At 33.3% G+C, this 14,634-nt stretch overlaps 1 protein-coding gene across 1 annotated transcript; it reads left to right on the forward strand.

Moving 5' to 3' along the window:
- The first annotated feature begins 269 nt into the window (after window positions 1-269).
- Window positions 270-8,778, forward strand: LOC132746387 (sarcoplasmic calcium-binding protein-like). The gene is made up of 5 exons (XM_060735508.1): window positions 270-427; window positions 1,719-1,796; window positions 3,117-3,151; window positions 6,018-6,115; window positions 8,260-8,778. Exons 2-5 carry the CDS (start codon window positions 1,742-1,744, stop codon window positions 8,696-8,698), a joined length of 627 nt encoding a protein of 208 aa, XP_060591491.1. The 5' UTR covers window positions 270-427; window positions 1,719-1,741; the 3' UTR covers window positions 8,699-8,778.
- Window positions 8,779-14,634: the final 5,856 nt, after the last annotated feature.

Consider the following 14,634-nt stretch of genomic DNA (forward strand, 5'->3'; position numbering starts at 1 on the left):
TTAAGAACAAAAGATATATATAGATCTTAACCGTTTCAAGAGATTTCAGAAGCAACAGATGTTTGCCTATTGTTAGGATAACTGTTAAGAGATATGATTTTTAGATAAGACAAAACATTAACTTGAACACTGTTTTGTCAGCGATTGTAACTGCTGTAGAAATGACGAAAAGCTTTCTTAAAAGACATAACATTATGTAAAAAATAAAGCAGAAATAGAATCCAGCTGTCGTGAATTGTATTTAAATATTCATATGTATAAAACGTGTTGTTTTATTATTTTGTGATGATTTTTATAACTGTTGTTTGCTACAAGACCGTTACTTACATAGAATATCACAACCAGTTTCGTACAGGATAGCTAAGGTATAAGAAGTGTATGTCTTTAGAAGTGTAAAACTGTAAATCTTGGAAGAAAAGAAACAGGGGTATGTTTAGATTTGATTTTCTTTTTTAAGTTTGCATTACAAGAAATAGGAAAATTCTTTAGAAATTAATTGTTTATGTTTGCATTACAAGAAAAAGGAACATTTTTTAGAAATTAAATAGGAAATATTTGCTGAAGACACTGATATAAAAATGCATTGCCTACAATCCTGTGACAAAATGACGTTGCATAATGTAAATCGTTTTTCTAAACCTAAAAACCCAAATTTTTCGTAAGAAGATCAAACATATGGTACAAGTTGACTTTTAAAGAAAATGACACTTGCACTTATTTCGTAAATGCACATTATGATCGCACTAATTGAAAAAGCATTTTAACGTTTCCTTTTATGCCATTTTTAAATTACCTAATAAATGTATAATAAGCACAGTACTGAAAAAAATCTTCTATTTAATTTCATGATGTATATGTTTTTGTGAAAAGGCTATCGTGGCCGAGTGGTTACAATAGTTTATATAATCCACTTGCCCCTAACCGCTGATGGTTCGAGTCCTTATAGTGGCTTTGGAATTATTTTGTGTCAGAACGCTATCAAACAAAATTACGGAACGTCGATGGTTTCACTTCTGTGTCTGTTCGTGTTTTTTTTTATTTTAGCAAATATTATAAACACTCAAACAGAGACATCGTTGTTGACATGAATCGGTTCCAGCTGGTTTCCATGAATGACCTTATCCCTTTCTACCTAAGACGCACGGCCGTATCCTTTCCGAATGTCTCTAGTTTCCTGTCCAATACACATTACATCACGTATGCATATTGTGCCGGTTTAAGTGTTTTTTTTTTTTTTCGGATCAAGTTTGTAAGGCATTAAATTCTAAATAATGTCGTAAGTGTCACTTGCTTGTGGCGTCATCCAGCACTACTAGAATACATTTAACGGGATCCAACCCGGACCCACAAGCAAGTTTGTCGCAACTTGTCATTACTAGGGAAAATATCAATTGGCTCATTCAGACTGCTGGAAGGCCAATTTCTGTAGGGAATTCTGGAGACACTACCTGGGTTAAAACACATTTTACACCTTTTTTAGTAATCAAATAGAGATGAAAGTTTCATATATATACATACACAAACTTACCATTGATACATTAGGTAAAGACAGTCATACAAAACATTTAATCATTGTATTTTGTAATGTGCAGCAAGCATCTTTCTATACAATATTTTGATAATGTTATGGGCCTTAACTAAAACTAAAGGAGGATGTTCGGTTGTTGTTGTTGATGATGATCTTTATATATACCAGACCACTATAATATTATTCACAGGTGTTAACGAAGAACAACGATACATGCAAACAATGGTGCTTTGGTCAGTAACGTTGTTATTTGCTCTGAGTCTAACAGGTAAAACACGTTAGTTATCTTTCAATGTATTGATTGAAAGATTCTTTGCAATTCAATAAAAATTTTAAATTATTTTATCTTGCACATGCAAATATTTTATTTACGGTTTAATATTCCTTTTTTTTGAAAATTTGTTCACTTTTTGTTGAAGGTAATAACAGTATTTCAAGCATACATTGCCTAATTGAAAAGCACGAGTCTTTATTTGATTAACATTTGAGTTCTCTATACATTGAAGATATTGTCTTGTCCATAAGCTTGATCTTTTTATTACTTTCTTTGTATAAGACATTATAATTACCTTTTAACATTAGCAAGACTTTATTTGTTTGGGTGGTTTGGAAATAATCATAATCTTTTCAATTAAGACATTTTTGTATTTGCTTTCTGTTAATTTGTTATATTTACAGGCTATTTCAATTTACCAAGATTTTCCATTCATTTGGCTCTTTGAGTATTGAAAATAATATTAGTCCTTTCAATTTTAGCATGGCTCTTTTGTTCGCTTTCTGTGCATATCTCTGTTTAATTACATACATTTTTCTTTCAGCAAGAGTCTTTATTTGCATTTTCTTTTCACGGATATATTACGTTTTGTTAAATGTTTCATTTTACCTTCGTTAACACGATAACAGTCTTTGTAAATTTAGCATGATGTTTATTTGTTTTCTGTTAATTTGTCATAAACACAGTTATTTTATACAAACGCAATTAGCCTTCTTTGTTCTCCTTGTATAAGACATTACAGATATTAATAAAAATTTAAACTGAAGCATCCTTTTTTCTTATAATTGATATATGAGTACAATGTTTTATCTGTTTTATCTTTGGTTTTTTTTATTGTGTGTGCTTTGGACACTATCACAGTCTGTTTTACTTTAGTAGAAATATTGATTTGCTAGATTTTAGAACATTATTGCTCCGGTAACTTATTCATCAAAATGCATGTATATAGTAGATACAGACAATTTGGCTTTAATTTCCAATTGTTTTATGATTATGCTTAAAATTACGAGGGAATGTACTTTGATTGCTAAGAATTTTTTTCGGCGGAGTCTGGCAGGAACATCTTGGAACATATTAAAAAAACAAGATTTTAGACAAATAGAACTGCAATTTGCAGATTGTTTTCAAAAATTGCATTCTACCTGTCTTAGTTGAGAAATTGAAATTGATTTATAGGGAGTTTTAACACAAAGTGTTTTTTCAGGCTTTTCACCGGATAAGGCATTTTAAAAATAATCATATGTAAAATGACATGTTATGAGATATGTAGTTAATATAGGATTTTGCAGTATATAAGATGTCGCTTTTTTGTAGTTTGTGTTGATGCTGTCGAGCAAGAACAAAGCAAGGTATATAAGAACAAATATATACTTTAACAAAACATTTTATAAGCATCATAACTGCTTTGAAGAATTAATTTATTTTCTGAAATTTCTCATTTTTATTTTATAAAATTAAAGTTTTACATATATACTATGTCTATCTTTATGTGAACCTATATATTGTGTAGTGTGAAACGTTACTCAAACGATGTTAACTTTACATTTTAAAAAAGAAACTGTCTAGAAATTATCAGTACTTTGAAATATCAAATTTGGGCATAATATATCTTTAACCCATAGCAACAGTATGGTTGTTACTATGTTAATTAACTGTTACAGTAGAAGATTGTATTAAATTTACGACAATTTAAAGGTAAATCGTACTACCTACAGCAATATCTATTTTTTTCTTCAGAAAATATATTTTAAAGCAAATTAGTTTTATCTTGTTTTTTCGTGGGTTGTTATATTTCTACCTAGCGTAAAATCATAATTTGTCCGACTACTCACCTTTGACTCGGATATCAAAGCCATAAGGGACCAGGGATTTTTTACTAGCGTCGAAGGGAACTAGAGAACATAAGGAACGTCGATGATTGAAGCCATTCTTCACTAAAGTTAGAAAGTCTTTTATGACAATTAATTTTAAACGTTGTGTAACTACACGGCCAGCAAATAAGTCACATTTTAATATCAAAATGTAGTACTTTATCTGAATGAAAAAGGTTTTTTTCCGAATGATTCATTGAATATCGATGTCATTTTAGTATTTTTTACATGACTGATTGAAGTAATATATTGTAATTAACTATACAATAATGTACACAATAAAATCTATCATATACATAACAAAATCTATTATTCAATACTAAAACAAACTCTTGGTTCAAAGGAATTTTTTGACATATGATGAAAGGTACGGAAATGTTAAAAGGCCTCCATTTAGTGCGATCATCATCTAATATTTGTTCGATTTGATCAGATGTTTTAATACAAGTTAGTTCATTCACAAAAACTGTGCCATATTTGTCATTCTTAGTCACTTTTCTAAAAATACTTGAAGTTATTTGTTCTACAAAAGACGAAAGGATACCTTTTCACCTAGACAAAAATATCAAGCTTAATAAGTCTTATCTAGACAAGGTTCGGCGAACTAAACGTTGTTTTTTTATCTTTGAAAATAATATAAATTGACTTATGTTTAGACGTCAAATTAAATCCAATTAAAATCAGTCGACTTACACATCATGATCTCACTAATTGGAGACCCTTTAACGTTATCTTCGAAATGTACTATAAAAATACAATTTTCACTGATCAGTATTAGTTTGATTTGTAAATAAGGAATTATATATTGAGGTTAAAACACCTGTTGCAAATACGAATGGCGCAAATATAACTTACTGTATATCGCATCCACTGTCAACTTTCTAACTTATGACAAAAGCAACGTGTTTTTATTCTCATGCAAATTTTCATGAAAATTTTAAGGACGATTTAAAAGTAAAATATTACAAAGTGAACAGGGAAAGTACTTTATACATTAAACTAGAACTCCGCAAGTCGGATGTGTCGCCTTGTGAACAATGTAGTTTAGGGGAAATGGCCAGGACAAAAATGAAATATGAAAAATAACAAAGGGCAATAACTAAAAAAATAATATGTGCAGAGCAGCATTTCTGTATACTGCACTTCTTATCAATAAGATCTATCATTCTATAATGTTTCAAGTCCATAGCTTTCATACTTGAGGAGAAATGACCAGGACAAAAATAAAGTAAGAAAATCAACAAAGGGCAATTACTCAAAAATAAGAAATGCAGAGTATCAGTTCTTATGCACTGCACTTCTTTTTAATGAGATCTTTCATCCTATGAAGTTTCAAGTCCATAACTTTTATACTTCGGAGAAATGGCCTGGACAAAAATTAAGTATGAAAATTAACAAAGGGCCATAACTCAAAAATTAAGAAATACAAAGTACGGATTCTTGTGCACTGCACTTCTTAATAATGAGATCTATCATCCTATGAAGTTTCAAGTCCATAGCTTTTATACTTAAGGAGAAATGGCCCGGACAAAATTAAAAAATGAAAATAAACAAAGGGCAATTACTCAAAAATAAAGTAAGAAATGCAGAGTACCAGTTCTTGTGCACTGCACTTCTTCTTAATGAGACCTATCATCCTATGAAGTTTCAAGTCCATGGCTTTTATACATTAGGAGAAATGGCCCGGACAAAAATAAAGTATGAAAATTAAAAAAGGGCAATAACTCAAAAAATAAGAAATGCAGAGTACCAGTTCTTGTGCACTGCACTTCTTCTTAATGAGACCTATCATCCTATGAAGTTTCAAGTCCATGGCTTTTATACATTAGGAGAAATGGCCCGGACAAAAACAAAGGGCAATAACTCAAAAATTAGGAAGTGCAGAGTACTGGTTCTTGTGCACTGCATTTCTTCTTAATGAGATCTATCATCCTATGAAGTTTCAAGTCTATAGCTTTTTTAGTTGAAGAGAAATGGCCGGGACAAAATTAAAGTATGAAAATTAACAAAGGGCAATAACTCAAAAAATAAGAACTGCAGAGTACCGGTCCTTGTGCACTGCACTTCGGGTTACTGAAAGAAGCATGCATACCAAGTTTGAAGTCAATCAGACTTATAGTGACTGAGTTATGCTCCGGACAAGCTTTAGCGGACGCCGACGCCGACAACTACACAGACGCCGCCGCCGACACCGCCGACAAAAGTAACCCCTATATGTCACCTTTTCAAGGCGACACAAAAAGTCCTTTTTGCAAGAATCACTCAATGTAAATATGGTAAAAAATATTACAAACTGAGTCTCTAATCGCATATAACATGTAAACTTATCCATTTATTTTTCTAGGCGAACACGTACCTTATTGATAAGTGGGGAAAATTCTTTGAATTTGTTGATTTCAATCATGATGGACTTCTTTCATTGGAAGACCCCAAAGTATTTGAGTAAGTAAAAATGTTGACAAAAACTTTATTAGAAAATCAAAAAGGACAATTTATGAAATTCAGTATCAATTTATTGATCTCACAAAGCCCGAAGAATGAATATCTTAAGACCAGGGATAGGTCACTTTTATAGTTTTAAATCACATTGAGTTAAATATAACAAAAAACATGGTGACATTTCAATTCTTTGAATTCTCTTGTCCATCTTCACGAATTCACAATGCCAACTTCATTATTTCACGATTTCAACTTGATGAATTTCAGCTTCGTGGATACACGGTTTCAAATTTTACGAATTCATGATTTCATCTTCGCGAGTTCAACTTCGTTAATTCACGCTACCAACTTTGTGAAATTTAATTTGTCAAGTGCAAAACATGAATTCAAAAAGTTGAATTTGTGAAGTTGAAATCGCGAGTTTGTGAAGAGTGAAGATGAAATTGTGAATTCACAAAGCTGAAATTCTGAAATTCAAACCATGATTTTGCGAAGTACCGGTACAATTCGTGAAGTTGAAATTTATTAAGTTAAATCATAGAGTTCGCATGTTGAAAACGGTAATTCACGATTTTAGAATTGCAAATTCATGACAATGAAATTATGAGTTTATGAAAATGAAATGTCACCGCCAATCGGTCGTTGAATATGCAAATGATTCTCTTTTAACTCGTGTTAATATAAAGTGTATACAGGTAAAAATGCACCACATGTTAAACGTATGTGACACACATGTCTTACTTATGGTAGAAACATATGGTGCCTCCAAGGAAAGTTCCCCATATTTATTACATATGGTGCAGACACATGTTTTTCATTTGTTTTTCACATGGATGCACATGAATAACATATGTTTTTCATATGGTAAGAAACAGTGTATCTTCGCGAAAAGGACACTGTATGTTACATTTATGGAATAGACTAATAATTAGTTTTTTCACATATGGATTCAAATGAATCATGTTTTTAATTACAAATGGTAAATTGTGTTCCGGTGTTTGGTTTGCTTGAACTTGATAATTCATAAGAATTTAACAAGTGTTAAGTGCTCAACACCACACATAAGTGAAATTATATATATTTATATAATTATGCTTATAAAACAATTGTCAAACATCAAATAATATTTAAAATATGTACTGCAAATGCAAATATTTGTACATATTATATGTAATCATTAAAATATATGCATTCATTTCTTTTTGAACAATTTGACTTAGACTTTATAGAAAATAAAATTTTTATTACCTCCCTCTATTTACATAAAATGTTAAATTCGGTAATATTTTGATAAATGATGCTTTTTGGAACTTACAAAAATTTGTATGGTTTTATATCATAAATATGATGCTCAAATTAAGATTTTTTTTAACATGACAAGAAGTATTGGAAGTGAAGTCAACTTTTTCCTCAAAGATTTACTACATTTACAATTTGTACAGAATCTTTTATGAATTTATTAATAATCATGTAGAATCTAATTAAGACTGTTCAAGATGTAAATCTTGCAAAATATATGATCATAAAATTTATTATATGAAAAACACATGAAAGTTCACATATATTTTACATATGAAAACTTATTCATATGAAAACATGTAAAGTCATGAGTTTCACATATATTTGTTGACACATGTTTTTCATATGATCCTGTTTAACATATGTTATTTACATATGAAAAACATATGTTCTTAAATACATGTTTTTCAAAACATATGAAGCACATATGTTTTACATATGGAAAACATAAGGTGTATCAATCATACAACAAACATGTGGTGCATCTTTACCTGTGTATCGTCAGATAATTATAACACATATCTCTTACACAAATGTTGTTATTGATGATAAGGGGCAATATCTATCTTTAGAAAAATCCAGATGCATAACAAAATTGTAGGATAGTCTTTGATTAATTAGGTCTTTCCATTTTTATACGGTAATGCGTCTTTTCTGATTTTGTCTGGTTTTATGGCGCACCAACAAAGTTTTGATGATATGGCGCTTGGAATGATGATTTTAGATAATCTTGGGTGTTACAATCTTAAAGCAACAACAGAGTTAAAACAACCTGATCCGCTAAGGGGCTAAGAGATGCATTTGTCGCCTCGTCTTGTTGATTTATGTTATCATTTGTTTTCTTACAGAGGACGTTATAAAACCCGTAGTGATCTGACAGATAAGCAAATAAAGAAGATCATAAAAGAAATGGATAAACTGTGGAATGTCTTCTTTTTCCAAAACAAGAAAGAACTCTCGAAAGATGATCTCATAAACATGATGAAACAAAGTTATGAATCCAACGCAACTGCTTTAGCTGAGAAGGTGCGTGTTTTTGCATCGGATTGGTGCAATTTGATAGACTTAGATGGAGACACATTCCTTTCAAAAGATGAATTCATTATGAACTTTGTTGCCGGAACACACAACAATACCCAAATAGACGAGCGTTTTTTCTACATGTACAATCCTGTTAATGAGCGTTTCCCCAATGACGAAATCGTCCAGTCTTTTGTTCTGTTTGCAACTGAGCCTGATAAGTCGAAACCGGACATTTTCTTAAATGGAATAAATATCGGAGTTTAAATAAAGATTAATAACTTGAAACGTATGATGAAATTTACTTTTGAAACAAGGACTCCGATATAATAAATTGTTTATTCGCATTTGCTTTTATTATTTAATCTTATTTAATCTAATTCCCTAAAACAAAATTTATCGAAGCTTTTTTAAATGGTACAAAATTACCGTTATGCAATAAAAATACATGTACTTAATTGCACACGTGCAACAATCACATATAATTATCACATAATAACATTCGCGACACGAACTTGAAAACAAATGTGATATAAATATATTATATTCTAGTTTGGAGCTTATAACCTAAATTAAAAAGGCTTATTCAAAGAAATAAGTCCTCATTAGAACCACTTTATGCCTAATTAGGATTATAAGGCTCGAAATCGGGTGAAACAGTCATGAATAAAATTTTATAACTTTATAAGAATTTGATACATAATGCGGAACAGGTTTCATTTCTTCTCCTAAAAAAAGGTTTTTTTAATCCTAATTAGGAATTATTAATTTTTTTATTTCTCCCAGTAATCAAACTTTAATCCCCTAATAAGGTGTGTATGAAGTCAACAAAACCCCTAATAAGATGTTAAAAGGCTACAGTTAAAAGGGTTGAAAAAAAACCTAAAAAAGACAAAGTTGTTCAATAAGTTTGCTTGTTAATCTATCTATATTAAGGCACAACTCCACATAGTGACTAGATCGTTATTCTCTGTTCTATAGATCAGGAGAGGCTTTATGGAATTATGGCAGAAACATGTCACAATGAAGGTTCTATGATAAACGCTATATGAACACATCTGCAGATGTTTCTTAATTCATAATTTGATATTAAAATGTTGAATTCTGCTTAAGCCGGTGCTATCGGGATTGCACCTTTAAGTGCCATACATAAACAGGCTCAATCAAACCTCAGTCTAAAACCTTTTCAAGTTTGCCGTTTTAGACGTTCTTAAGGTATTCTGTTAATTTCTATTTCAATGACAAATAAAACTCAAATTATTCTAACTATTTTTTAACCATCCGACATTTAAGTACGAAACATGGTGTAGCCAATTGACCGTGCTCAGTCTTGACAATATTTCGTGTAAAATATGATAAACAAGATCAACAAGGAAAGGCGGCGTTCAATGAACGCAACCCATACTATTGTTTAGTTTATATTGATTTAGTTTTGGCTTTTAGCGTGGTTTTTGGCGATCAGGATAAAATTGCTTGCCAAGGAAACAACCAGACCTGTGAGTTTTTATCTTTTTCATATGCTTTGAACACGGGCCAATCAAGCAAGCTTGAGATTGATTTGTTTTGACGTCATATCTGTGATATTGAGCCCCCGTTTTCAAATTAAAAGGACATTTCCCGTTTTCCCGGATAGCGTGGGAACCCTGCGTTAATTCATGTGTCAGTCAAAAATATAACCAGTAAGAGTCTGTTCCTGCGTCTTAACAGAATCGTTGGAGTACCACCATCTATATAAGAATCATCTGTCAACATGCTCAGTTTCACCAGTAATATTCTCAAAGAAGATGTCAAGTGCTGTGTAGCAGCCGTAAAAAGTTGCCCCGTACTTCACTTTAGTGTTGTTATATTTTTCTGATCCTTCGGGATCATTGATACCAAATTCTGGAAACGAATTAAATAGTGCAACATCACTCACGCCCCCTAGCACCGGTTGAGCGGTACTCAATTCTCAACACTTTATAGTGCTGGCATCAATCATCCCGAAGGACCAGAAAATATAACAACACTGAAGTGAAGTACGGGGCAACTTTTTACGGCTGCCACACGGCACTTGACACCTGCTGTTGTGAAGTACAAAATTCTGGAAACACTATTAAGTGTTCATTGAACGCTGCCTTTCCTTGTTAATCTTGTTTATCATATTTTGAGAATTGAGTACCACATAAGCCGGTGCTAGGGGGCGTGAGAGATGTTGCACTTATTCATTATCCCTCATGTACAGACTCAATCAAACCGAGTCTGCAATTCTTATGTTATTTTGTTGTGATTAATGCTTCCGAGGGATCACTTTGTTTCCAGAATTTGGTATCAATGATCCCGAATTGGCTTTAATTGAGTACCTGCAACATTTTCAATTTTGCCGTGTTGGGCTTTCTTTAGGGATTCTGTATTTATCTATTTTAAAAACACTTGTAAATAAAAAAACATCAATATTCCAGCTGTGGCAATCAATATGGCAGTACACAGTTTCGGTCGTTTAGTTTCGAATTGGCCTGGGTCAAGTTTACAAATAAGAGACCTTTTTGTAATTCAAGTGGATATTAGAATGTGATAAACAAGATCGACAAGGAAAGGCGGCGTTCAATGAACGCAGCCCCCACCCGACCCAGTAACAAGCGCCAGTGGCAATGAGCCCAGGAGGACCCCAAACAAAAACAGGTCAGGGCATAAGGTAAAGCACGGGCAGGCAAACCAATACCCAAGAATAAATAATTAGTAACTGATAAGGAACTAAAACAAAACAAATAAATGATTGAATATTAGGCCCATAAAGTCAAAAGGCACAGGGGAAGGGGACATTTAGAGCTTCTAAATATTTAATATTGCTATATTTCAAGTTTAAATGGCTAGTATTTTGTTTCAGTTATTAAGTAAAATTGATTGCCATTTTGGTTATTTGATTTGTAAACATGTATCACCCTTTTTCCGGACAGGGTAATTCCAGTACCTTCTCGTACTTTTTCACGTATCAACACTAATTCTCCGACATTTCAAGGCCGGGAGCCCCCGTTTTCAAATTAAAGGACATTTCCCGTTTTCCCGGATAGCGTGGGAACCCTGCGATTAAAGCTGTAATTAATTCATGCGTCAGTCAAAAATATTACCAGGAGAGTCTGTTCCTGCGTCTTAACAGAATCGTTGTGCCACCATCTATATAAGAATCATCTGTCAACATGCTCAGATTTACCCGTATCTGTATTTTCAGTTTCACCAGTATCTGTATTTTCAGTTTCACCAGTATCTGTATTTTTAGTTTTACTAGTACCTGTCGTTTCTGTTGCACCAGTCCCTAACGTTTCTCTTGCATCAGAATCTGTAGTTTCTATGACATTAATTTCCTCCTTCAAGATTCTGGAAACAAAGTGATCCCTCGGAAGCATTAATCACAACAAAATTACACAAGAATTGCAGACTCGGTTTGATTGAGTCTGTACATGAGAGATAATGAATAAATGCAACATCCCTCACGCCCCCTAGCACCGGTTTGAGCGGTACTCAATTCTCAACACTTAATAGTGCTGGCATCAATCATCCCGAAGGACAAGAAAATATAACAACACTGAACAACACACATACAGGAGTGATCTTAAATTGCACAACAGTTCTAACACAACCAAGATTTCAACTTGATTGACCTCTTTGTACAATTATCATAGAAATTTAATGGTGACCTAGATCGATTTTGACATGAAATAGTTCAATTTCAAATTTGACCTAGATCTTTGAGATTCTTTCTTTTTTTACCAAATTTCATGAAGATCCATTGAAACATATGACCTTTAGGCAGGTAAAAAGTTTTATAATATTTTATCTGGTGACTCATATGCTTCCGAGGGATCACTTTGTTTCCAGAATTTTGTACTTCACAACAGCAGGTGTCAAGTGCCGTGTGGCAGCCGTAAAAAGTTGCCCCGTACTTCACTTCAGTGCTGTTATATTTTCTGGTCCTTCGGGATCATTGATGCCAACACTATAAAGTGTTGAGAATTGAGTACCGCTCAAGCCGGTGCTAGGGGGCGTGAGTGATGTTGCACTATTTATTATCACTCATGTACAGACTCAATCAAACCGAGTCTGCAATTCTTATGTTATTTTGTTGTGATTAATGCTTCCGAGGGATCACTTTGTTTCCAGAATTTTTCACAACAGCAGGTGTCAAGTGCTGTGTGGCAGCTGTAAAAAGTTGCCCCGTACTTCACTTCAGTGTTGTTATATTTTCTGGTCCTTCGGGATCATTGATGCCAGCACTTTTAAGCGTTGAGAATTGAGTACCGCTCAAGCCGGTGCTAGGGGGCGTGAGGGATGTTGCACTTATTCATTATCTCTCATGTACAGACTCAATCAAACCGAGTCTGCAATTCTTATGTAATTTTGTTGGGGTTAATGCTTCCGAGGGATCACTTTGTTTCCAGAATTTCATATTTACAGAAAGTTGATAATTAAGGGCATTATGATCAGGTTCTATAAGATCCCATGGAAAATGTCACCTCAAGAGTGGTCCACAACAAAAGTTTAAAAACAACCATAGCTGTCCGTAAGACAGCACGCTGAGTGCTTGTCTCTGAATTAGAGCAATACCAGTAAATGGGACATTTTCTCTGTAAAATAAGCCATCAGACTTAATGGAGTGTTTCTTTAGGATTGTCTAACTGTAAAAATTGACAGTAGAGTTATCACACTTGATTCCTCTGACTTAACTGGTTAAGAAAATAAATAGTTAAAGTTTAAAGACAAAAGAACAGCTTCTATGGTCCAGTTATTGTTGCCGACTTCATAACCTCTGATCCCCTTTCAAAATTCCATTTTATTTAGTTCTGCCCATTGTTTTCTCGTTTAGGGCACACGCATTTTATTACTTGGGGACCATACGCCGCTTTTCATGGAATGGCACGGACGTGTCACATTGAAGGTTCCATGATTACCGCCGTATGAACACATCTGCGGATGTTTCTAAATTCAAAATTTTACTATTTCACGTTTAAATGTTGAATTCTGCTTAAGCCGGTGCTAGGGGGCGTGGACGGTAACTTGCACTTTCCAGTACCGTCCATGAACAGGCTCAATCAAACCGAGCCTGCAACATTTTCAATTTTGCCGTGTTGGGCTTTCTTTAGGGATTCTGTATTTATCTATTTCAAGGTAGCCTCTAACCTGTGGCGAGTCATGAGCAAAATATTATAGAACAATAACAACAGCTAGGATAACATTAAAATTCTGGAAACAGGTGATCCATCGAAAGCATTAATCACAACACAATTACAAGAGAACTGCAGATTAAAACTTATATCTTACGATGAATAAGGGGCATTATTCAATCAAAATGCTTAACTGAATTAACTCCTCTTGTACATGAATTTACATATCTGTAATTATGGCTAGCACGTATGCACATTATCAGTACAATTGCTCAAAGAATCTATCCATGTCCATGTAGTAGTAGTAAAATATGATAAACCAGATCAACAAGGAAAGGCGACGTTCAAGAACGCAACCCCCACCCGACGACCTAGCAACAAGAGCCAGCGGCAAGAAGCCCAGGAGGACCCTAAACAAAAACAGGACAGGGCACAAGACACAGCATGGGCGGGCTAACCATAATCAGTAACTGATAAAAACTCCTAATAACATAGTAAAATTCATTATAATGTAAACTCGATATCAATAATGGCAATGCTTGATTGAGTAGTCTCTTAGTTTATAGTATTACATATTCAGGTGATGATGGCCAACAAGTATACAAAGCAATTGCAAAATAGATAAATATAGAATCCCTAAAGAAAGCCCAACACGGCAAAATTGAAAATGTTGCAGGCTCGGTTTTATTGAGCCTGTTCATGGACGGTACTGGAAAGTGCAAGTTACCGTCCACGCCCCCTAGCACATGAAATAGTAAAATTTTGAATTTAGAAACATCCGCAGATTATCATAGCCTTATGAAATGTGGACTCTGGTGCGACTGGAATAGCTCAACTTATTCTTCAAAAAGTATAGCTAAAATGGCTTGGAACAACATTTTCAATTTTGCCGTGTTGGGCTTTCTTTAGGGATTCTGTATTTATCTATTTTTTGGATTATTATTGTGTTTTCCATCTAAATTGTGCCATTACTGGTGATATCCTGACAAACTTCTGTCAAATAATAATTATTAATAATATGTATTTCAATTTATATAACATTCCATTGTTTCTTACCATGAGAAGAGT

Source organism: Ruditapes philippinarum, unplaced genomic scaffold (genome assembly GCF_026571515.1).
Source record: "Ruditapes philippinarum isolate M1 unplaced genomic scaffold, ASM2657151v2 ctg2567_1_1_1_1, whole genome shotgun sequence".
In the NCBI taxonomy this organism is placed as follows: domain Eukaryota; kingdom Metazoa; phylum Mollusca; class Bivalvia; order Venerida; family Veneridae; genus Ruditapes; species Ruditapes philippinarum.

Coding starts and splice junctions, on each gene's coding strand:
- LOC132746387 (XM_060735508.1), top strand. CDS start 1,742: ATGCAAACAATGGTGCTTTGGTCAGTAACGTTGTTATTTGCTCTGAGT. Junction 1,797..3,116: donor ATTTGCTCTGAGTCTAACAG/GTAAAACACGTT, acceptor GCTTTTTTGTAG/TTTGTGTTGATGCTGTCGAG. Junction 3,152..6,017: donor TCGAGCAAGAACAAAGCAAG/GTATATAAGAAC, acceptor TTATTTTTCTAG/GCGAACACGTACCTTATTGA.